This window comes from Oculina patagonica, chromosome 4, assembly GCF_052425735.1.
Source record: "Oculina patagonica isolate OP01 chromosome 4, crgOcupat, whole genome shotgun sequence".
In the NCBI taxonomy this organism is placed as follows: domain Eukaryota; kingdom Metazoa; phylum Cnidaria; class Anthozoa; order Scleractinia; family Oculinidae; genus Oculina; species Oculina patagonica.
Window position 1 is genome coordinate 54059281 of NC_135761.1, and position 24741 is coordinate 54084021.

A 24741-nucleotide genomic window follows, 5' to 3' on the forward strand; every position below is an offset into this window, starting at 1 on the left:
CAAAATCTGTGCCGTCTTCGTCCAAAACAGCTCAAAAGCCATACCTTTATAGCTCACGAAGTCGAGTTCCCCACTTAGTGTATGTAAGAGAATGATTCACGATACTAAGAAACGAACATCATATTTTTTTATTACTACTGTTTATAATAAGCAAATCACGAAAAGGACAGTCTGTCTAGTTCATTTTCTCGATAGTTCATACGTTGCCTTTTCTCTCGGATTTTTCTTGTGTAATCTCACGCGTGATGGTATGTTTCTTTGGCGTTGTTAATTTGCTACATGTACAGAACATTGCCTTCATACATCTGTACCGATCTTTTGCTTTTATTCTCTGGGTCTTGATCCACAAGCACGCACATTTCTGATATGATAAAAAGGGTAAAAAAGAGTACAATATATTAGGCAATTGGTTCATTCACGTTTTGACTTTTTGCATACAGTCAAAGAGAAGCGGACCTTTTATAAATAGATTGGCCACTACAGTGACCAAACTGAAAACATGAAATTCCTGATTCGATGTAAGGAACACATATGTTGGCCATACAATCAACACCTGAATCAATTGCTTCAGTTGTGAAGTTAATAGGCCTGCTTCAAAATGAAGAAGTTCAGATTTCGACAACCTTGAGAAATAAAGGGAGGAACGGTGATGTACACAAGAACCATGTGTAATTTCAATGCAATCTTTAGGCAGAGAGAAGCATGAAGCCTGTATACTAAACTATTGATCTATATGAGTTTATTTAGGGCCATCTTTGACAACACATCCGGCTAAATGTAAACGAAGAGGGTATTCTATGATACGCTCGATCAGGGATGGATGGCAGTGAATTTGGTGTTCAAGGTAAGACCATTCATCTTAGTTTTTTTGTGTTAAAACTCAAAGCATATATTGAAATGGTTCTTGTGCCCTTGCACTTGAATTATGGTCAGCAAAATGGCCCTGGAAATATTTCATAGCTTTAATTTAACACCTTTTCCACTCAAAACAAATGAGGCCCCACAAATAATGCAGTCATATTGAAGTTATAAAACATTAGAGAGTACACAACAGCTTTCTTTGAAGAATAACTAATCCACTACAGTGTTTAGCATTCAAACAATTATATTTATGGAGGGTAACACATCAATGACAGTAAAAATGGAAGAACTAGTGCCTTCTAACTAGTGCCCCTCTACTGCAGATACCTCAGTATCATACTACACTGATAGGGCCAGTTTTACCCTTTTTTGCAAAATCAATTTTGCAAAGCTCGCTTAGTCATGCTTTGAGTACGTTTTTGCAATAACCATCGAAGCTATAGGCGAGAACTATATTATAAGAAAGCCCCAAAATTGTTCATGTAACAGACAATAACAAATGTATCAAACAATACAAATATTATTTTTCGGTTTACACAATTGATCACAAACTTAACTCGTAATTGCGAATTATACTAGAAAAATTTCACCAAGGCTAAAATGTATTTTTTCCATGTGAATATCTCCAGCAACCAAGGGTTGAAACTGTGATATTTTGATGAAATGGATCAATATTATGAATGGAAACCGTTGCCCTGTACTGTAACATCTGAATCTCCTTCACTGTACCTAACTACATATAGTTTCATAATTTTCCTGACGTTCATCTCGAAGTGGTTTTATATTCAGTAATTCCCTAGTATTGCCAAGGAACACTGATAGTTTAGCCGGCGTGATACATAAGGTACGACCTGCTGATACTCACTGGGTTTAAAATGGCAGAGTCTGGCAATACTTGAAGGTTAATTTCAAAAATATCTATGCTTGTTATGTGCTGGTGAATTCAGCTTTTCATGTATTTACAGCAGCAAATAACACCTGTGATTAGTAGAAGTCCTCCCCGAGCATCTAAAAAATGGATAAGGGACAAAATAAACCCTAAAAGTTAAATAATCTGCACAGAATAAATCAGAGTTGGTTGTTCGAGTTCGAGTTTTGTCCATCAATTCAACTTAGTGCATAAGCTTGTCAGTCGTTTTGCTCGAAATCATAATCATCATTTCTTTATCCCATCATACAGGGACTTCAGTATCTCGATATTGCCGAGGTTAAATCAATTCGTAGAAGTTCTTTCTGCTTTGTAAGCATTCAGCTCAATCGCCAGTGCAAAGTCATGATTACTCTGTCATATTCACTTAACAAAAGCGACCGTTCTTTGCCTACTCATGCATCATGCTTTACGTTTAACTATGTGACTAGTTATTCCTGGTTGAACATTTCAATGACTGTAACACCGAGGAGCATAATGCCTTTATCTGCAGTTGTTGCATTTGTAAACTCTTCTTCTGGTATTGATCGTTTGCAAAAGTGTTTCATAGAATTTTCTGATTACTCTTATCTAACTTACTTTTTTTAAAACCGGCCTAATCTCCCTACAGATGACTACTTAGACAGTGGATATAAGCTGCAAATTTTTCTCTGTTTATTACAATTTTTCTTTTTATGCCCCAGTGAAAAGGAACATAATTTTTCAGTTGATTATCAGCAAAAGGAGTTTTGAAAAATCAGTTAGACACGATGGACACACAATCTGAACAAGTAATTTCTTCTTGGAACATTTAAAAATTCCCTCTGTAAAGTATTTTAGCTTTGAGTTATATTTTGTCGATGACTGATTGTTAGATGTATTATTACGACTTGTTCTAACCACAGGTTCCAAAAAGCAGTTATGCTTTAAAGAAAAGCCACAACAATTTTATGTTTTTAAGAAAATTGGCTTCGGATACGTGTACATCGATTTTCAGTTAGTAATGTTCGATATTTTCAGAGTAAAAATTGCATTTGATCGCTTAATACAGTAAGGAAAATATTTTGAAAACAATTAGAGTAATACCAAACAGATAAATACGTTAAATCTTCAAATAATATACACTGAGCTGCAAATCAAAGCCAGTTAAATATACTTCGTACCTGAAAACACGACCTCAGAAAGCTTGGTAAGCGATGAACACCAGTTCAGTTTCAGTAAAGAAATGTCGATTTCCGTTTTCCATTGACAGCCTGGACAGAAATCATTGGTTTTCCTTTGACTTAAAGAATGTAGGAAATTTTCTGAACGAGATAATTAAAAAAAAGAGTAGAAATATTGGGCAAGAACACATCATTGTACAGAAATACATCCGGGGCTCAATGAGTTACATGCAGTGTGTGTGACACACGAGTGGTCTTTCTGTTACATTAACTTCATTCCTAATTGACCTCGGTAAAAACAATTATCGAAAATATAACAATAACAACGCAATTAATATCTAACATGCCAAAAACGACGTTTACCAGCATAACATTGCTTTGATGAAGAATGAAATGGACGTGACTAAAGGAAGCTTAGATTAATTCCTTCGACCCATTGTTTTCACTGCAAAAGCCCGTTAATGTTCTGGTGATTAGCTAGTCAATATGCTTCCTCTTAGAAAACATTCCATCACATACGCATGACACACAAAAACAACGTTAAAAATAATTAACTTACCAAGGTCAAGAAAAGAACAATGGAAAATTTCCAAACTTCTTACCATTATCTTGTCAATTTCCCAGAAGACGCATTAAAAATGTTGATACACATTTTTTTTCAAACCTTAAAAGTCAAGTCTTACAGGTTTTATTGAACAAATTTAGTTCAGGAATTAGAGGAATAATATGCTTGAACTTGACCTTGTGTTGACCTTGTTGAAAAAAGGTGGTAAAGAAACGATAGGCATGTTTGAAATATTTTATGTACAAAGGGCAGTTAAACGATCACGACCATTCGTATAAATTGGTGTAGGTATTACGCTAGGAACAAGATAAACTAAATATATCAAAGGTAAATGAAATGCGACTCAGAAAGAGTAGTGAGTTTGAGTAGCCGAAGCCACGCCGCCCCCCCCCCCCCCCCCCCCTTCCCGCCACTGTGAGAGAGCCCGCTAGAAGCAAGTACAGTACTTATCATCTTATCACAAACGAATCAGGAGAGGTTATAAAGAAAAGGTGTCCGAGTTGTGTGCCAATTGCCATCATATAAGGTATGATGTGGAGGAGGAATCAACTCGCCTTTCTTTCCTTCCTCTAACTATAGGCTAATTGATTGAGGGTCTTTTGACATCAATAAACAGAGGATCAGAAGTAGAGGGGTCAAAACGGAAAAATGTAAATGTACTTGTACCTCTGAGGAAGCAGACAAATGAGCTGTAACTCCAGCCAATCAGTGTGCGCAGGTTGCGCAGGTAGACGTTGCTACGCTACCAATGTTTATTAAACATCGTCACGCAGGAGCTGTTGGGCGTTGTTTGATTCAAGCCCTTGACCATCTATACACAATTTGTTCACATTTAGACCTTAGATTGTAGTAAAACTTTACTAAAAAGTGAAAATTAAAGTCAATGTGTTTCACTGGTCTCATGAGGTTTAACATCTTTTAGTTCCAAAATTACTGACATGTATGACGCATTAGCTTACAAAGCCCATCTGCACACAATGTTGATTTGCCTTTCAGTGCCGTTCTAAACACCTCTCAGCGACTATCATTTCTTTGTCCCTTTAAAACTGTCGTTAGTGTTTAATCTTTAAAACTGTCGTTAGTGTTTAATCCTTCTTCAGCGAATCCACTGAATGCACTGAGTCAACATGTGCAGAACGATGACGCTTCTCTTGAAATGGGGGGAGGGGGGTTGCAGAACTGAACTCCGTTGGCTAAATAAGTGGAAATTTGCTAAGTGTTTCAACAGTTTTGTCCAAGATTGTAGTTGTTTTGTGTGCGTTGTTCAGAGTCAATGCCCGTACTGCATTGAAACAGTTTTCTTCGCCATTTGTCAACATACGTCCTTTTATTACCTCATTTCTAGTTTCTAATGCATATATATTTCTAGAAATAAAAGTAATCATTACAGCGTTTTACCTTGTTAGGAGTCCAAGAGAGAAAAAGAGTTTAATTTACAGCCATCGTATAACCGAAATTATACGCAAGGGACAGCTTTCTGTGCACTGTCCCTTTGGCAAACACGTCCTATAATTAATGATCGCAACAAACTAATGGCGTCGATCAACGAAGCACTTCTTTGTATCATAGTCTTGGTCAGCGACATCGTGATAATCCAGCAATAGGCTGCTTTAGTTTCTTGCCGCCAACAATACTAAAACGATGATTTGCTTACGCAGCCAATATTTTGGTGGAGCATTGGTACAAGGCACAAATTCACCAGTCAACAAAGAGTTCAGTTAAATTGGAAATTTTGAGGCTCATTTTAAATACACGGATGGGGCGAGCAAATCACGCACCGTCGAATACAGTTCCTAAGTTTCAGCGACAATTCAAGGCTAGAAGTTCTTTAGTTGGATCAGTTCTTAAAGTTTCTATCCTAAATCGAAAGAACAACATACGTCGCTGCAGAGGTTGCACTGAAAAAGAACATGTGATTGTGTAAACAGTGTGAGCTTTAATGGACCTCGTCAGCTTAGCGAAACATGTCTTTATTAATGAAAGAAAGTGTTCCAAAACAAAACAGGATCACTCAGTGTTCAATGTTCAATGTTCAGCTGCTATTACTGAGAAAACTTTTAATTCCAAAACTAACCTATTTCATAAGTAGCCTGAAAAACTTAGCAACATGTTGACGCTGGACATTTCTGTTTTTATGCTTTCAGTTATCATCGATTCTGAACATAGATCTATACTTTTTTGTGCAAGTCAAAAATGACCACACGTTTGCATGCGTAAAGAAAACGTAGTACAAATATTTGAAATCATGTCCTGTTTAAATAAGAATCCCCGAAACAGTCATAAGTTCGCTTCTGAAGCTTATTTTAAAAGAGATGTAGATGTGGTCGCAAATAAAATTTGTAGACAGATTCTTTGACTATTTTGAGTGTTTCTGTCGGTTAACGTGCGCTTGATAAATCTAGAATAATAAAGTAAAACAGTGCATATAATTACAGGGTGTTGTGGTTGTCCCCCAAACGAAAGCGTTGCTGATGTCTTTAAAGCTGGTGAACTAGACCAACATGATACAAAAGTGGAGCGGAATTTTGTTTATTGGTCAGACGCTTTACAACGGGAAAATAAACCTCCCTCTTCAAATTAGATATTGAGAATCTTAAAATGGCCCATATTTTTACCCTAAATATCCGACTACAACTTATTGTCGAAGGATTTCTCATACACATTCCACAAGGTTTTCTTTCCTTCGTCTCATAACTAGTGGCCCTGCTGTATGACATGTCAATTTTTATTAGATAATAGTTTTGGAAAAGGGTCAAAGTAAAACTCCTAAACGTAGAGCTGTGGAGGCCAAACCTGAAAATACCTAGCCTTTAAATCGGCTCGTGATAGCAAACATGAAGGTATAGAGACAAAAGAGTTTGGCTGGTTCAATCTGCATTTTCCACTGCGAAAACTCCGTTTGGAATGTAGAACATACATTTATCTCTCTGCAAGATGTAAGCTCGTTTTAATAGTTTCTCCTTTGAGAAACATTGTTTAAGACAGCAGAGTAGGGAATGTCATAAATAGTAAATGCACAGAACAGTACAGTTGCCGTGCCACTGTAACAAGTCTCGTCAAAATGTCAGTGGCTTGCTTTCATGTTTCGACCTCCAGTTGGCTCTTTATTGATTTGTGATCAATCATTCGAAAATCAAGAACTCTATTTCAATATTCCGGTTAAAAGGGTTTTGTTTCGGCATTCCATTACTTTATGATTGTTACAACTGCGGTTATGAAGCAATTTTGTGCTGTGACAGACAATTGAAGCTGACTGGCTTATTCCCCAAAGCACAGCAAAAACTCAAGTTTTAACTCAATAATCCGGCTTAAAATAGTCTGTCCTTTCCATTAACTCACCCTTAATAGAAGTGTTTTCACTCCTTTAAAGGGATTTGTTAGAAATGCATTTATAATTTTTTTTTTTCGATGATTTGGTGCTGGACAAACAATTGAAACTGACTGGCCTACTCTCCAAAGCACCGTAACAACTCAACTTTTAACTTAAGAGCAGAGTCAATGAAACAGTCTCCGGCTCTAAAAATCGGTGCTAGGCTCAGCAAGTACTGAGTGGTTAAACATTTATTTCTTTTCTCATTTCGTTTCAATGGAATGAAATCAGATTTCTGTCTGTTATTGTATGGGCGTATTGCCTTCGAAAGACAAAAATAAGTGCCCGCTTTCTTTCGAGGGATTTTAATTCCTTCTCGTATTGTTTATTTTGGACTAATGGCCTACTAATGCTCTACACTTCCATTCCCAAGAATGTCTTTGGCGCTCTGTGATTATCTTTTCTTCAGCAAAAAACGTTCTAAAAGGTCAAGCGAATCGTGTTTGTGCAAAGAAGAGAACATTACACGTTCGAGATTTAATGCAATCGAAGGACGAACAAGAAGAAACACAGAGGAACATATCATATCACAAAATAGAATAATATCACGGTTAAAAAGTATATTAACTTAAGCACTGTTGAAAAGAAAGCCTCAAAAATTTCAGGCTCCAGCTGGATTCGAACCCATGACCTTTGTGATTGCAACGCAAACACTCAAGGTACGGCAGTGAGCTAAGCGACTTTCAAGCAGTCAATTACGAGCCTGAAACAGATTATGTTGGGTGCAGATCTAGAGAAGAAACCACCCGCTTATGTAGAATACTGAGCATATTGATGGTGAAAAATAAACCAGCATTACTAAATAGTAGAATTCCGTCTCCTTATTGTGAACTAAATGCCTCTGGTCACAAATCCTCACATGAGGCTTTCAAACGACGGTTTGATGAAGGCACGCCAAGGGCCTAGATGAAAGCAATGTGGTAGTCAAGATATCAACCTTGGAGGTGATATATGCACCAGCCAGGGAAGTTTGAGAACAATACTATGCAGATGGTCTATGGATGGGCACTAGTAATGCAGGTTACCCTAGCAGTTTTAATTTGTGGAGTTATAAAGACAGGAAAAATAATGATAAGAAATAACTTTTATAGCGCCTTAATAAAAGAAACTTCAAGACTAAATCTTTGTGCAAAATGGATCCGAATGAAAACAAAAACAAATTTCATCGCAATACTCGGAGCCACGTGTATGACAGTTCCAAGCTTGGGTAACAGAAACTATTAAAAGAGTCTTAAAATAGATGTTAACCACGACTGCTGTCGTTTACATAACGCGTTTTACTCAGCAAAATTCCTACGAAAGAATCATGCATTCAGTAAAACAAATTTAGGGTACAAAATGTACTCTGCACAAACGTCCTCAGACCGTCAATCCGACTTTTTCTTGGTCAGTGACCAAACACATAAAGGGCCCTGAGGACAAGAATTTATTTAGCTTTTTCAGACCTATTCAGGATTTAACCGCTGTATTAATTTTATTTGATTTTTAGTACAGCCACAAAAATAACAAGTATTTCTTACATTAGATAATTTTTTGGCCACAAAAAATCGCGAAATCAAAACTGTTGCTTCTTTGTAAATTGTAGAGGAATATGAGAATATATAAGCTGATTTTCCCGCGGTGCTTACATCTGCCCATGTGTTTTTGTGAGACGAAAGATTGCATCGAAGCCACAAACGATACAGGTAAACTTAAACATCTACATGTTAACATACAATTTATTGAGCGTGCCGAGTTTTTGACTACGTGACTTACAGATGAACCCGGGATTACATAGAACAATGGAGTCCCATCTTCTGATGTGAAAGTGCGATTGTAGCAAAACAATAGAAAAGGCAATCTTTCCATATGTTTAACAGTCACGTGATGTTTTTATTCCTTAACTTGAATATATGTTTTTTTATTTATACTTTAGTGTAGTTAATAATTATGGAAGTTAAGTATTTTACGATGCTGTAAAAAAAATCACCGGCGAGTCTCTGAAGTAAATGTCTGCCCACACAACATGGAATGATAACTGTTCTCGAAGATTTGGTTAATCTTATCAGAAATCGCTCACTAATGAATTAACACTGTGGCGCCACCAAGAATTGGTCATGAATGTCGGATCATCTGCTCTTCTGATAAGCACGGCCTGATTAGCTCGTGTTTCAATTGTTTCTTTGCTTTTGAAGAACCGGAAACCGGGGGCAGACGTTTCCACCCCAGAAGTACTCTGAGGTTCAAGTCATTAATGGAACGACATTCATTTTTGCAGGAGCATATTATCAGATAAACGAAAAATGGACCACGAAAGATGCAGTTTTCGTTTGCATTACAGGCTACTGTTCTGTCCAGCCACGCAATAGTAGAAAGGCAATGGGGTAATGGGGAGCATCTGATATTAAAAGGATCCACTATTTAACGCCATAACACGGTTGCTTGAGATCATTGCGGGAGTCTCTGCGTTCAACGTGCAGCTCGTAAAACCTAGACGTCGCGTTATCAGTTTCAAAGCAAATTTCTTACAATTCATTTTTTGAAAAAAAGAATGTAAATAATCCATGTCAAATATACAGCCTTTGTTCTTTTAAGTGCAACATCGAAGCCGGGCATCGAAGGAGAAAAATGTCTCGCAATCCAGGTTTTTCGATGCGAAAGGATCAAAACTAAAAGTTTGTATCTATATCGACGGGTGTATAACAGCTTTTTGCAGAACTATTCTTCACTGAATGATTTTAAATAATAAAAATACTGAAACTTTGCCAAAGACAGTTGATTGACAACAGCAAGGTAAATGATTTTGCTGATCGCTTTCAAGAGAATGAATGTCAACTGTTTAATGACCTGTAAACATGCGAGTGTTTCATCAAAAAAAAATTATCATATAATTCCGATGTAAAAGTCAATGAACTACAAGTAAGAAGACGTTAACGAGGTTAAAGAAAAAAGTTGAGCGATCCAAGCCTTGATTTTACTGATATTGACTCGAGAAATCCAAAATGCTGACGACTAGCGGAAACAGGCATAGCTAACAATATATATTTGCAAGATGTGCTTTAAATTCGTTCTGGAAGGACAAGATCTTAAATTTTCCGTGAAGATGTTGATTAGTACAGTGTTGCGTGAATGTGTTGCTTCGTATCGCGGATGACATGTTTATTTTTGTTTAGTCCCCAGAGGCTGCTTAGCTTTACTTCGAGAAAGATACTGTATAACCTTGTTTTAGAGCCGGCCATGCTCATGACAAATCATCTTTCTTATTCTTGGGCGGGTAGAGTATTAATATTCCATCGCGAGCGGGGAAGAATCTTTTGCCTTTCTGGGTACCTTCGATAGTTATCACATACCGCACACAGCACAATGATGACAGTGATCGCTACCGGCCGGGCATATTACTAAAATTATTTGTATAACTTAGCATAAAAATAATCCTGTACACACGTAAATACAACCCAAAAGGCTTTATTAAGTAATTTCCTCCCGATATATAGATAACTTGTAATATTTTGAGACCATTTTGAGATGTCAATTTCAAAATAAACCTTACGAAAGCAAGGAGGTTTATCGGTAAACTTGATCACATATTTAGCGGTTATTCAAACAAAAACTTACACTTTCGAGTATCAACAATGCCCAAATCCATTCCTGATAAAATACTCGCGAAAAAGCGTTGATCTCTCTCCAAAATCGTATTTTTGAACGTCAAAACAACTTTTCGCCACACATTTTCTTCTAGCGACTTGCAATGTTTGCCCCCTAGCGATCCCAGAATCCTCCACGCAAAACACAGGATCCGATTAGTGGCAAATCATTCATTCGGATAAAAAGAAGATATTCAAATGACGTCAACAATCGCGCATGTGCACATTGCAATACTATATAATTAGGTCCACATTGAAAGCTTTTCTTTTGTAGACCCCACCGTTCTTGCAACTTCGTAACACTCCATCAAACATGCGGGGAAGTCTTTACATTTTGGCTAGTGTCAATGATGTTTTCAAAGCAAGGGTCCTGACAAGAGGTCTGAAAGGTAAACAATTTTAGTACATTCTGAACAACTTTAGCACAGTACCTAACAGAAATCAGCTATCCAACTAAGTAATGTAATTTTGCCTTTTTCTGCTTGGTTTCATCCAAAAAATATTTCAAGCCTTGCTCTGAATTGGCCATGGCCTTGAAAAGAGCCAAGGACATTGATTCAAGTCATGTTTATCGCCGCTCGTGGATTGTTTGTTGTTATCGCCATTTGACAACGGATGAACCCTATCACTCGGAACATCGAGTGGTCAAGTTCGTTTTAAAAAAAATTGTCAAATACTCAAAATACTAAAACACGAACAGTACCATATGAATGTACTGCTCGACAGCTTTCAACCGTATGGTCAAAAGCAAGGCCGGTTCCGTCCACAGACGTAAAATGAGATACTGTTGAATGGGTTAAATTCTCGGCGAGGGCTGATGCGCCTTAAGAATGAATGTACCTTAAAAAGCACAATGTCGCCATGATCGTAAAACAAGTATCAGCCTTCTAAATTGGGTATATGGCTACATAAAGCATTAAACTGTGTCTGTGTCTATTGTGGAATTTTACTGGTTCTTATTTAATTGCTTTATAAATATATTCAAATACATTTTGCATATATGTTCCCTTTACCAAAATTTAATTTTATCGCAAATACACGATGAATCACAAATTGTTCAACTGGAATAGTTCCTCAGCCAATAATCTATGGGCCCATTACATGGAAGAGGATGATCAGCACAGGATATCCCCCGTAAAATGGATGATCCAGTGCAGGACCCAGACTGACGCGCCAAGGCCAGACATGTGATGGGCGGCCCACGGGACCCAGCGCAGGATCATCCCCACTCAGATAGGAGCAAAGTTCACTTTCATTTCGTTTGCTTTTAGCCGCCTAAAATTCCCTCACACTTTATTTCTGTATTAATTATATTACCTAAGTATTTATTCTACAGCGATGAACCCTCGTATTGGAAGGAACATGTCTATTACTTGCTGCGCATATTTCTGTCCTTGTAGCCCACAATGGAAATTGTAATGTTCTTGGCATCTCACTGTGGATATTTTGCAGTGGTTTCCACCAGTTTAACAAGTCAGTTTGCTGGCATTCACGAACGATATTAAGCATTTACAGACAATAGAATGAACATAAAGAAATGATTTCGCCAAATGGCAGCTCTCTAGTGTCTTTCATAACTGTTCTATAGCATGCAATAAACCGTTTTTTTTATGACTGTGTCATAATACCTAAGAAAATAATATTTCACCATCGACATCGTTATTTCTTACTTCAGACCGTGTTTAACAATATATTAAAATTGGAAATAATATAACCACATTTGAGAGGCACGCTGACCTTCGGGCCATCACAAATTGCACAATGCTTCAGCTCCAAAACTAAGCATTGCATCGACATGCATCTTAATCTTTATTAAAGTTCAAGTAATTTAAAATATACAAAAGCAAAATAAAACGAATAGGTTCAGTAGCAAAGGTTTTAGAATTTTGATGATGTGGCGCCGAAAACCTGAGAACTTCTTCTTAAGGAGTATTGTTTTCCAGAGACTTCGGATGGATTCCATCGACTCAGCAACAACTTGTGCTGAGCTTTTGAACTCCTTCAATGAACACCAACCTAACAATTTCCACTGAAGACTTTGATTTTAAGATTTGAATAAATGAGTGTTACTGCATGATGTGTTTTGTTTTTAAAGACCAACCGAACACACAACGGCGGTTAGTTCGTCAAGTACGTTTGATGAATGAATTGTTAAACGGATCACCTTCAGCACCTTCAACATCATAAAACTGAGTTCACGGAATTTTTTGCCTCTGCTTGCATGGGCCATATATCAGAAAAAACATGTTTTAATAATGGCATTTTGGCTAGACGAGGCGTCCACAGAGTCTTATATCTCAGGATAATGAAAAGATACCTATATGACTGAGCCCCAGATGACATGTTTTTGCTCCTTTATAACGAGATATTCGGCCGCTTTTAGTTTGTTATTGTGAATTCTTTTAACTGCGCTGAAGAATTGCACTAAACAAGCAAAGTCTTGTAATATCAAATCTTGAGAGCTAAGGCGCTGCACATAAAATATTCGCCGATTAAGTTCTAATTCAGTCCCCGTAAAGTAAAATAAATAGCCACGTTCACTGGCTTCGATTTTGGCTGTTTTCGTTCGATTAATAAAATATGCCTCCCTCGCGGCCTGTAAGGGGGTTGAATGGAAACAAAATGACATTGAAGCCTAGAAGACATAAACTGTTATAAAAATCAGTTATTTGCTCGAGTTTGCAAATCCATCTTTACCAGTTATCATATTTGACGGCGTTATTTCCATAGACCACCGCCATATTCCATCAGTCTCTAAGTGACTTATGCGAAGCCATTTCCGAGAATTTCTTCCTTGAACACCAAGCTAAGCTGACAAAGAAGCTTCTTCTTCTTCCTCTTCTGTACTTTAACAGTAAATTATTGTCCTACTCAGCAACCTTAACAAATAGATATACTTGCTGTCGTGTCCTTTTGACAAACGAGTGCACAATCATGGCCTCAGTCCCCACCGAACGGCCATCGGATTGAAAGTGTTTTTTTACGAAACTGTTTACGAGCTAATCCTGAACATATACTCAGTTCGCAAGAAAGAGACAAAAACGGCTAACTGACCGGACAGACTCGCGGAAAAGCTATCTGATGAGTTTTCACCGAGTTTTAAATTTAATTTATTGAAGTATTCTTACTGACAGTCGTCCGTGCTTCCCTCTGGACTGAAGAAGAAAGCAATTCAAGTAAGAGACCACAAAGGAAAGTGTCGTGACAGTGGAGACAAATGAATTGGGTTTCACGAGTTCTTCAACTTCATGATTCTCGCCTTGGGTATCCGCAGAAGAATCGAAAATGACTTAACACAGTTCACCTTGAAATGAGTGAAATCCACAATTTGAGAGTTTACAGGCCGCGAAACTGTTCCCCGATGAAATAGATAATTCTATATATCTTTCTGACAGTCACAAATTTGCGCAATTAGGTGCATAAGCTTTAAGAATGCCAGTTTACTGCGTTTTGGGAAGAATTCTATTTAAAGAATACCTTTTCTTTGGCTGACTGACGCTTCTCAATCATCAGTTAGTCGGTTGCATTAAATCAGTTTCAATTAAGCAGAATTATGCCAAGTGCATTAATGCATTTGGAACCAAAAGTCATGCCTTTCTAGTGTACAAATATTATCACAAAAAAAATCTCGTGGCAAACCCTTTATTTTGTCCATTCATCAATCTACAATGTGAAATATTGTTAAAGCATAGTAATATACGGTTATTCATAGTATAGCTTCATTTCAGGCTGAGATAAGTCAAATCGTGAATGATATCTAGTTACAAGCATAATATTTTATAACATTGTCCCAATCACTGAATACAACTGAAAAGTTCTTGTGCTCCAAGAAATAAACAGAGGCATGGCTAAAATTCGTCATTACATTCTCTCTATTTTGTAATGAAAAACAGAAACTTTTATTCCAGTAAATGATGCCTTGTTATATGAGATTCCTTTAAGCAATCTAATTCTTAAAGTCCTGTCCTTTACAGAAAAACAACTCTAAATAAATTGAAATTACAGCCATCTAAAAATGTTCTAGTCTGCTACAGATTTTTTCTTTGGTTTTTATTAATGCCACAAATTGAATCAAACGTGGGGACTTTTAGTAACATCCACATTCTTCAACAATCATATCCTGGAAAGTGTGCAACACGAATGATCCACGCCCTTTGATGTCATAAACGAAAGACATCGGTCGCAGTTTGGTGGGGACACAGCATGCCTCGCCATCGGTTTTGATGCCCTTCTTCTTCTTCAAAAAGGCTTTGAGCAGCGAGTGGTTAATAAACTTTTTCTTTGGGGTTAAGGAGCATTTGCCTTTGCACCGATAGGCGTTGAAGCTCTCAGGCCAGATGGATTTGGTAGACAAGCCAAGATCTTTTGTGTGGACAATTAAGTCCACCTTTTGGCAGCCATAATCTTCTTGTTCGGGCTTCTTTGGTTGAATTTCGCGTTTTGTTTTGGTAGCATGGGCGTCGGGATCTAGTTGAGATATTAAAACAGCAATTATTACTGTGAAAATCCCGAATGCCATATTAATTGCTCTTTGCTAAATCTCTTACACCTAACTAAGTAGTCACCATGGAGGAAAATATAAGACATTTTTTTAAAAATCGTGTAAAAAATGATTTCGGCTACATACTTGAGCGTTGGTAATCGTCATTCATTTATAACCTTTATATAACTTATAGCTTAGTCCTAAGAATTTCCTAGTTTTGCAAGACTTAAACTTAAACAGAGAAGAACAGAGAAGTTGGGTAGATTAATTTTTTGCTTGAAAGTGTTGAAATGAGGAAGCCTCACCAGGCGTTTCTTGTTCTTCTCCGTCCTCAGCCTGTTCTTCTCTGATCACCGATGGAGTTGCAAAGAACAGTTGCGAGGCGAAAAGCGAGAGAAACAGATACAGCATCGTCATGATGTTCACGGCAAGTTTCTGATGGCGTCGAGGTGATTCTTTGAATGCCCCCAATAAACTGGTTCGATGATAGGTGGGGCTATCTTGATATAGCACGTGCCCTTTGTTAGCCTAAACCAGTTGGATGCTTCTTTGTTCGTGCTGGTTTGTAAAATTATTTTGAATTCCAAACTATTCTTGTATCCGTTTATTATCTTATCTGACATTATCTGAATCACATTTAGACATGTTATTGCTTGAAGTGGAAATATAATTCAAAATATGTCATGCGTTAAAATATTTTCACACGTCGAGCCAAGTACTTTCTTCTCTTTGTAAACTGCTATTTCGTCATTCAGTAATACATAAACACATCTAGCCCTTGAAAAAAATCACATTTACTTGCCGCAGTGATTAGCAACTTCGTTTTTTGTTTATTTCCGCTGCGCTGGCAGTGGACATTCCCAAGTAGCTGTTGTGCATGGGGAACTAAACCAACTTTCATTCTCCAACCCCCCCCCCCCCCCCCCCCCGGAACCCACCGGTCCTTCCTTCATTTTGCACCTATTGCGGCTTAGCGACTCGTTGCTCCTCCTTTCAAACGTTGTGCCAAAACAATGCAAACGTGTTTTTTAAACAAAGATAGAATGTCGCCATAATGCCATAAAGAACCCAAACATTACTATATCTGCGGATCGCGTGCATTTTTCAAAGACAAATTGGCCTGTTTCTAAATATCTTCTCGTTTTGGTCAATTGCAGGCTAATAGCTATAGACAAAAACAACGTTTGGGGAAAATTACTTTGGTAGGGATTTTGCACCCTTTCTCCAAACAGCTGTTCATTTTTCCTATGAAGTTTTGTTTTACCTCAATTGTAAATAATTGTGATGACGATTAAGATCACTTTTTACCTTAAAGTGTAGAAGTTGAAAATAGCTAATAGTTTATGCTATGTCAACAATTTGAACGATACGAACGAACGATACGAACCTAATTTACGTTTTTTTTTTTACTTTCGAAAATCGAGTGGTTCCAATCGTCACAGCGCGAAACAAACACCACTTTAATCTGATATAATGGCATATCATTAGTTTAGATTGTAAAAAAAAACTAAGCTTAGACCTGCGACTTCCGTAGGTTACCAAAAACACAAAATCAATCTGAAGTCCCGCCAAAACAGAAAAGGCAAACGGGTCGCTCTCTTTCCGCTTTTCAGATCTTACAAAGAAACAAACCAGCTTAAAGAAACTAAAGCACTGGCTATAAAGATGACGTCATCCAATACCAAAAACTGTGACAGCTTACTGTGGGTGCCGATTCTTTCGATCTCGGGTCTTTTTTTTCGACCTTTGTCGGTCCGACGAACGAACACGAACAATACAGCTGCCTTTTTCATTGTGAGCTACTCTACATTGTGTGTTGCCCGTCCAAATTCACGCCATCGGTAAAAGGGACAGAAGAAAGAAAGGTCAAAGAGATCATTTAGTATAATGCCAACCGAGGCATACTGAAACCATAACACGGCAGCCATTGCGGGAGTCTTAGTAGCATATGACTATGAATAAATAAATAAAGTTGAAAGTTTGAAAATTAAATGTTATAACACGATAACACTATGTCTTAAATGTGCGGTTCCGGCAGGCACAGAAGTGTTATCAGTATAGCTAATACCGGAGTTTGCCATTCTGTATCTCTTAAGGGATGAAATTATTTAATGTTGAGGGTTGTTTGAACTGTAACAAGATGAAAAGTATTTCGTGATTTGTATAACAGACTGCAGCGCTACGTAGGTATCATTTACAGCAGTGTCAACTATTTAAAGAGCTTCTGCAGAACAAAACGTTTTTCGCCTGTATGTTTGATTTAAAGGTTAATGATCTACAGGTTATGAGCTAGTTAAACAAAAAATCATTAACCGGCTGTTCAGTAAAGAATGACGATTGTTTATCTTGAAAACGACGACCAATTTTGCACGCAAAATCCAAAATGGCGTCAACTAGCGCAGGCAGCCATGGTGTAAAATACGAACACTCTGGTCAGAATTGGCTATATTAATTATGTGACATACAGGCAATGTGTGACAGCAAGAGTAGCGCTAACGTGCTTTTATTTCAAGCCGTTAACAAGACGCTATTCTTCTCCTACGTTCACAAATGGTCGTGGAACAAATAGCAGCAAGACGTTGCATGGAGCGACTCCTTTGCCAGCATCTACGACGCCGTTCAAACATGCATTCTACAAGCGACCTTAAAGGTTGATTAGCTTTTGGTTTTGTTTTTCTTTTTTTCCCTTTTTTTTGGCTTACCAAAACTAAATGATCGACAGCTTTATTTCCTAGCATATCTCTGAAATGGTTCTGGTCACACAGGCAAGGGCGATATCTTAAGTTAAGATAGTCCTCTGATGTAGATAACATTCGCATTTCTTGCTATCGCCTTTACATATTTCAAAATTAAGGCGAAGGGTTAACTCTGTCATTCATTGGTAAATTGAAAAAAATAATTGAAAAATTCGTTTTACGTATTACTGTAACACATCACAAAACCACATAGCAGTAACACTCGATAGCTTTCATGTGGATGGCTACATACTATAGGCTTTCTTCCTTTGCCTGAAATGATGTAAGAACTAGCTTGTACAGCCATATTGGTTTTATTATCTAATTATTTATTAGACAGAACATTAAAGCTCTATTACAGCGGATGAATAAAACTTGTCAATTTCTACCTGTTTCTGCCTTTTTCATAGTAAGTAACATGCAAGAGGTATTCCTAGAGAAAACTGCACAAGTTCAGGATTTCAGTGGAAATCAAAATTTACTCACTTAACTAAAATTTGACGGCCACTTTGAACGCTGACGTGTTCTTGTCATTTCTTTCTGGATATAGTCGATTTTCCATCAGCATGGCAAGTCAGTTTGCTGGCATTTATCATCATTTTTGAAACATTCACAGATTACAGATTGGGTAAAAAGAAACAATTTACCCAAAATTGTGGCATTTTAGACATTGTGTAGCATTTGAGACAAACGCTAATCTTCAGGCCATCGCAAATTTCACAAATCTTTAGCTCCAAGACTAAGCCGTGCGTCGACATGTACATGCAACTGAATGCCAATGACGTTAAATATCATCCATGGCTACAATACATTGAAAGAATTTGGTGGCTTCGTTGGATCATTAAGATCTTAAAACTCTGATAATGTAGAGCAAGCCTAAGCAATTGCTGTTAGGTCCTGTATCGGTCTTTCTCATTCTTACACAGCATTGTTGAGCAATGTTTTTTCCAGAGACTTTGCTTGGTTTCTCTCGATCCAGGGACAACTTTTGATTACGTACTTACGACTAGCTGAGTTCATTTTAGCCTGTTAGACGGGGCCGCCGGCCAAGGACGCTTCCATGATCTCGGATTTTCTTTGCTGATATGATTCCTTGGTTTTTACCAGTATGTCAACTCTTTAAGAACATTTCGCCTTCGATGTCGTTATTTTCCTATTTGGAATTTACTAGATTCCTCTTTTAAACAGTTTTAATATTATAATAGAGGAAAATCGAAGAATAATGGGATGACATTTTAGACAAACGCTGACCTTCAGGCCATCACAAATTCTACAATGCTTTAGCTTCAAGACTAAGCAGTGCATTGACATGTACAGGCAACTGTATGCCTATGATGTTAAATCTATATCACCCATGTCTATATTACATTGAAAGAATAGCTAAGAGGATCATTTAGATTTTAGCACTTGGTTGATTTGGCGTGCAAACCTGAGACATTGCTGTAAGGCCCTGGATCTGTCTTTCTTCTTTGTACATGGAATGGCTAAACAATGTGCATCAGAGCCGGACAGCCCTTGGATTATCTCGATCCAGTGACAACATTTGCAGAGCCATGACAGTAACTTTTTCAATGAGCACCAACCAAAGAATTTCCTTTCAAACAACAGCGTTCTTTAAACAGGACTCGACATCCCAAACAGACTGCTAGTTAATGCTGTGGGGTTTTTTTCTAAACTGCCCAGCACGAAGGACATCCAACCAGCCTATAAACCACTGACTGACTTGAAGACATATGACTAAGCTCCTTTATTAGGAGATTTAAAGGCGATCGATTGATTGTTTGTTGTTGTGAATACCAACACCTCAGTGAGCTCAGGAGTTGGAGTGAGCTGGTGAAGGATTCCGAAACCTTACGAACCACTTCATTTTGAGATAAGGCTAAACAGGTGGCACATGAAAACCTTAGGTTGAGACCGTCTTTAACGTGTCGAATTTTATCCGTGCAATAGTATTTATCTCTTTAATTTGAAATCATAAGATTATTTCATCAATATTTTGCAAGACGTACTTGGACGGAAAACTACACAAGGCAAGGAGTTCCATAGACAAACGCTGACCTTCAGGCCATCGCAAATTTCTCAATGCTTAGCATCAAACCTAAGCACACCATTGATCTAAACATGCAATGAGGTGTCCATTATGTTACAGAATATTACGGATGTATAGAATATCAGAAAAGAATAACTTCGTAGGATCATTAATACTTTACACACTTTGTTGATGTGAAAACCAGACCAATTCCTGTCAGCTTAGGTCCTTATCTCTCTTTTTACTTAGCATGGTTGAGCACTGTTTTTTCGTAGACCTCACTCGATTCTCTCGCCTTAGTGACTTTCCAAGCATATCCATAACTTTAGCTAATGGGCGCCAACTTTAGGATTTCCTTTCAAATAATAGCTTTCTTAAACCATGACTCGATATGCCAAACTGATGAACGTCAATTAATGCTGAATTTTGTTTTCAAACTGCTTTGCACACAACTTCAGCCAAATCACAAGATCTTTCAATGAGCCACGAGCCAGCAAAAGTGTGTCGAACATCATGCAGTTAACTGAGTTCAAGATATGGCTTATGACTTAGCTGGAGGTTGTGCTCTTTCATTCCTAAGATCTTTGGTTTGTCGATGTGAATGCCCTTAGCTTAGAAGTTGGACTGAACTGATGAAGGCTTCCGACACCTTGCGAGCGACCTGAAATGTTGATGCATGTCTGAAAACTAAGGCTGCACATGAAATGTTTCAGTTGAGACCTAGTTCTCTCCTCGTTTTAATAAAACAAATGGCCACACATTGGAAGCCCATTTGAAAAAGAATAGCGTGGCATGTCCATTAGTTAAGATTTTAGAATTTTCAAGATTAAAAAGCAAGTATCTTGTCTCAGGTCGCGAATCTGTCTTTGGTTCCTACTTCAGCGGCCATGTTTTTCCAGAGATTTCCCCGATTTACTCAGTGGACTCAGAGGCAACTTTTGCCTAGCTATTATCTACAAATTTTTCAATTGACAACGAACATAGAAGTTCTCAAATAATAGTGTTACCTAAACAAACGCATGTGCTTCTTTTGCTTCTATCAACCAAGAACGCCTCACAGCTAAGGTTTCTACATCTAAAGTGCGTCGCAAAATGTAATTGTTAGCAAGCTCATTTTGAACGAAAGCACCGAATTTTACCGAAAACCTACTGAAACGCAATGGATGTTCATTTTCACCTTTTTACCTGCCACAGGAGACATCCAACCATGCCAGTGAGCTACCAACGGCGGAAAACATACTGAGATCGAAATGGAGTTACTGTTTGTGCCACATTTATCCCAGATCTGAAGCCACTCCTTCTTTGTTACCGTGAATGCCTTCACCTGTAGGTAAGTATTTGTAATGTTCTAGTGTAGATTTGCAATATCTTTCGAACAATCTCAGCTCTTGCTAAGTGAAAAAGCACTAAGCCGCATCTTGTTTCGTTCCCTATGTTCGTAGCTTGGATTGTTATAAGAATAGAGGACATAAAACAAAACTGAGAGGCGAACATAGTTCTTGTCAAGACACTTGAGAAACACGCTGATTCCTCAGGCTAACACCAATTTCAAACTGGTTCATCTCGAAAGCAAAACACAGTACCGACATCCCAAACTAGTGTAGATTTGCAATACTACAGCTGCGAGCAAGCTCAGAAAAGAACATGTGAAATTCTTCGGACGAGTTCTGGTTCTGCCCCTTTAAACACATTCCGCCGCACAATTGCAGTTCTTTCAGTGCTAAATGGCTTAGCTTATTGCGAATATTGCGAGTGGGATGAATTGAGACAACTTACGAAGGTGAATCATTTATATTATGCATTTTTTTTTCCGACAGAAAGAAGGCTTCTTTCCATCAGTAATCTTGTAGTAACGAAATTATAAAGGTGGTCGGTCTGGTACGAGTGCGCAAGAGCAACCTCAGTGATGAATGTTAAACTCAGAATTAGTTAGTGCATTGCCTCAAAAACGCCATTTTATCGAGACTAACTTCGGAGATTTTTGGAAAGAAAGTATTGTGTTTGACTGACTGATGTTTGACTTTCTTTGGCAAATAAGTTGATTAAAGTAAATACCTATAATGTAGACGTTTTATAGCAAAACACGCATATTAATGTGGCAAACCCTTTATTTAATTCATTCATTAGTTTTCTACAATGTGTAATAATGTAAAGCTGCGTCAATGTAGTCAATGTTTAACTTTCACTTCGGGCTCAGCTTAATTGGTCAAATAAACATTACATATAAAACGAAATGTTGAAGAAATAAAAATTTAACACGTCATTATATCCACTGCCTTAATTGAAAACGACAAAAATTGCCAATAATCGATACCTTAATTGTTCCTTTTAGCAATATAATTATTCTACAGTATTGTACGAATAGGAGAAATGACACGAAATAAATTGAAATAAAAAACAAACTAAAGCAGTTTCTTTTCTCGTTGAGATTCCTTAACTAGTTTTAATGGTGTCCATCGTTTAAACTACCTTGGGTTTCTAATTTTGCCACAAATGAACAAAGCGCGGGGACTTTTAGTAGCATCCGCATTCTTCAACAATCATATCTTGGTAAGTGTCCATCACCAATGATCCACGCTCTTCGCTGTGATAAATGAACGACATCGGCCGCAGTTTGGTGGGGATGCAGCATGCCTCGCCATCGGTTTTGATGCCCTTCTTTATTTTCAAAAAGGCTTTGAGCAGCGAGTGGTTGACAAACTTTTTCTTTGGGGTTAAGGAGCATTTGCCTTTGCACTGATAGGCGTTGAAGCTCTCAGGCCGGATGGATTTGGTAGACGAGCCAAAATCTTTTGTGTGGACAATAAAGTCCACCTTTCGGCAGCCATTGTCTTCTTGTTCGGGCTTCATTGGTTGAATGTCGCGTTTTGTCCTGGCAGCATGGGCGTCAACATCTAGTCAGGATAAACACAGTGATCATTAATACTGGAAAATTCCTTCGTTGTACAAAATGACAGTCTAGCACACCTAAGTCGATAAAACGGAGGAAAATTATTGTAGCTGCATACGTGAGCGTTTGTAATCGTCCTACTACTTATTTATTACTTATAACTATGTCCTAAGACTCTACTAGATTTCCTGGACTTAAACTTAAGAAGAACCGCCCTCCTTGAAAGACAATTTTGGTTCATGGTACAGAATAATGAAATTGTTCGGTACATTTTAAGTGTTGAAATGAGGAGGCCTCACCAGGATCTTTGTCGTTCATGATCAGAAAGGGTGGTGTCTTTGGATCAGTGGATTCTGGTACGGTTTTGTTCACCTCTAAGGACAGAAGTTCTTCGCTGTTCTCAGCATTGTATTTTCCGATCACCGATGGCGTCACCAAAAACAGTTGCAACGCAAAAAGCGAGAGAAACAAATACAGCTTCGTCATGATGCTCACGGCAAGATTCTGATGGCGTCGAGTTGATCCTTCGAAAGCTCCCAATAAACTGGTTCAAAGATAGGTGGGGCCTTCTTAATATAACTCACACCCTTTGTTAGGCTAAACCAATAGCATTGAGACTATGTTTGTGTTATTCAGCACGCACACTATATTCAGTAAGATTATTTTGAATTTTGAATTTATACAACATCTGTAACCTAATCTTACCAGAAATATCTGAATCACTTTCGGGCAGAATCTGCTGATAATAGAAATAATAAACTTTATTTAAACACTGTTATGCCAGACTTGAGCCATTTGTTCAAAATATGGCACGTGTTCAATTATATTGTGGCAATTTAGTTCAACACGTTGTGGGCTGCAATCTTGTCATGCAGGCTACCAACAGAACAAACATTTTCGTGCCCTGTGCTGCTAGTAATTAAGTATGTTATTTGTTTCCGTTGCGATCGGAGAAAACATATACGTGATTGTTTGGGGAAATTAAGCTTTAACAGTAACTCGATAGTCAATTCCATTGTCACATTGTGATTACAGGATTTAACAGCTCTACAAATAAGAGATTAAAATTGCTGTTGAGGGGATTTGCACTCTTTCTGCAGCCAGTTGTAATTTCAGATTTCTTCTTCTTCTTCTTATGGTGGTTCGATGTTAATCTTCCACTCATTAGAAGAACATCACACGAACACTATGAAGTGTAAATAAAATGAACCAAAATTTTATATCTTAGTTTTAACTTAGTTTGAATTTCTGGTTTTAGAGGTTAATGCTAATATAAAAGGAACCAAGGCGGCTCTTTCTAAAAGTCATTTACCATTTAACGTTTTTCCGTTTCTTGATATCTGGTTTCGAAAGAAAGGCCAAATGGTGAAAGTTTAAGAGTGATATCTTGTGCTGAATCGCACATATCTACGTCATCTCAAAGTCATAATCACTGTAATGGTTACTCGAAAAGTCCATTTCCTGTGTGTCAATTGTCAAAATTAGTAACCTCTGTAAAGACAGCGAACTTTATTTACTGGCATTTCTTAGACTCTATGTGCCAAATGACTCTCAATTGTCGAAATTCCTCTTATTTTTTGGCGCTCTTTCTAGAGTAGAAGTGTCACCGCTATTCAGTCCATGCCAAATATTGAATGTTGAAAAACTTTCAAGGTGGTCCACGGAGGAGAGCACTCGATGCTTCCGATTTCCATTATTACCGTTCCCAGTATAATCAAGTTATTTTGACTTGGCTCTCTAGGGTGGCTCCAGATTTCAGATGTTGACATGCCAGCCCCCTTATTTGTAAGAAAACAGAGACTCGTGTTTATTTTGCTGTAAAAGAAAATGCCAAAAGAAAACATTAGCTCAGGGCTTTTTTGGAAGCGATTGAGAGCAAACAAGCCATGAGTGAATTTTGCAAGGTTACACTTTTTTGAAACTTATGCACTGAAAAACAAGACGGTCGCTGTATACAGATAGCTACAAAATTAAAATTCTGAAACATATCAGGAAATAACACTACAGCCTAACATTTACCAACGCAATATCGTTTCTCCTTTAAAGATTTATTTTTTAATTGAGTATAAAACCTTCCGTCGAGCGTTTCTTTTTTAAACTTAAGCTGCGAAATAT

The 24741-nt window shown here is 37.8% G+C and overlaps 3 protein-coding genes and 1 long non-coding RNA gene across 8 annotated transcripts in view; 2 read left to right on the top strand and 2 right to left on the bottom strand.

Moving 5' to 3' along the window:
* LOC144650675 (uncharacterized) lies at nucleotides 1–3702 on the bottom strand. 2 transcript variants are annotated; one of them, XR_013570167.1, is made up of 3 exons: nucleotides 3491–3702; nucleotides 2932–3072; nucleotides 1–361 (listed from the first exon to the last, which is right to left on the bottom strand). It is a non-coding gene; the product is annotated as an uncharacterized LOC144650675 (long non-coding RNA). The 2 variants fall into 2 exon arrangements; XR_013570168.1 differs by lacking the exon at nucleotides 3491–3702 and adding an exon at nucleotides 3295–3370 and having other exon boundaries at nucleotides 3–361.
* On the top strand, nucleotides 784–21066 carry LOC144650672 (uncharacterized). 4 transcript variants are annotated; one of them, XR_013570163.1, is made up of 4 exons: nucleotides 784–844; nucleotides 10764–10878; nucleotides 15308–15533; nucleotides 20931–21066. XR_013570163.1 is itself a non-coding variant. In XM_078510394.1 (4 exons), the coding sequence occupies exons 1-3, from the start codon at nucleotides 821–823 to the stop codon at nucleotides 15409–15411; spliced, it is 243 nt and encodes an 80-aa protein (XP_078366520.1). In that variant the 5' UTR covers nucleotides 784–820; the 3' UTR covers nucleotides 15412–15421; nucleotides 20931–21066. The 4 variants fall into 4 exon arrangements, 2 of the variants coding, with proteins under 2 accessions (XP_078366520.1, XP_078366519.1); XR_013570164.1 differs by having other exon boundaries at nucleotides 15308–15462; XM_078510394.1 differs by having other exon boundaries at nucleotides 15308–15421.
* LOC144650674 (uncharacterized) overlaps nucleotides 16479–24741 on the top strand; it is an 18564-nt gene continuing 10301 nt past the window's right edge. Inside the window, exon 1 of the mRNA XM_078510396.1 lies at nucleotides 16479–21066. Coding sequence (XP_078366522.1) covers nucleotides 21051–21066 — 16 coding nt within the window. The 5' untranslated portion in view covers nucleotides 16479–21050. The remainder of the gene's footprint in view (nucleotides 21067–24741) is intronic.
* On the bottom strand, nucleotides 22068–23432 carry LOC144650671 (nodal homolog). Its single transcript, XM_078510392.1, has 2 exons — nucleotides 22926–23432; nucleotides 22068–22630 (listed from the first exon to the last, which is right to left on the bottom strand). Exons 1-2 carry the CDS (start codon nucleotides 23110–23112, stop codon nucleotides 22251–22253), a joined length of 567 nt encoding a protein of 188 aa, XP_078366518.1. The 5' UTR covers nucleotides 23113–23432; the 3' UTR covers nucleotides 22068–22250.

Coding starts and splice junctions, on each gene's coding strand:
- LOC144650671 (XM_078510392.1), bottom strand. CDS start 23,112: ATGACGAAGCTGTATTTGTTTCTCTCGCTTTTTGCGTTGCAACTGTTT. Junction 22,631..22,925: donor CATGAACGACAAAGATCCTG/GTGAGGCCTCCT, acceptor TATCCTGACTAG/ATGTTGACGCCCATGCTGCC.
- LOC144650672 (XM_078510393.1), top strand. CDS start 821: ATGGCAGTGAATTTGGTGTTCAAG. Junction 845..10,763: donor CAGTGAATTTGGTGTTCAAG/GTAAGACCATTC, acceptor TTTCTTTTGTAG/ACCCCACCGTTCTTGCAACT. Junction 10,879..15,307: donor CCTGACAAGAGGTCTGAAAG/GTAAACAATTTT, acceptor CTCCGTCCTCAG/CCTGTTCTTCTCTGATCACC.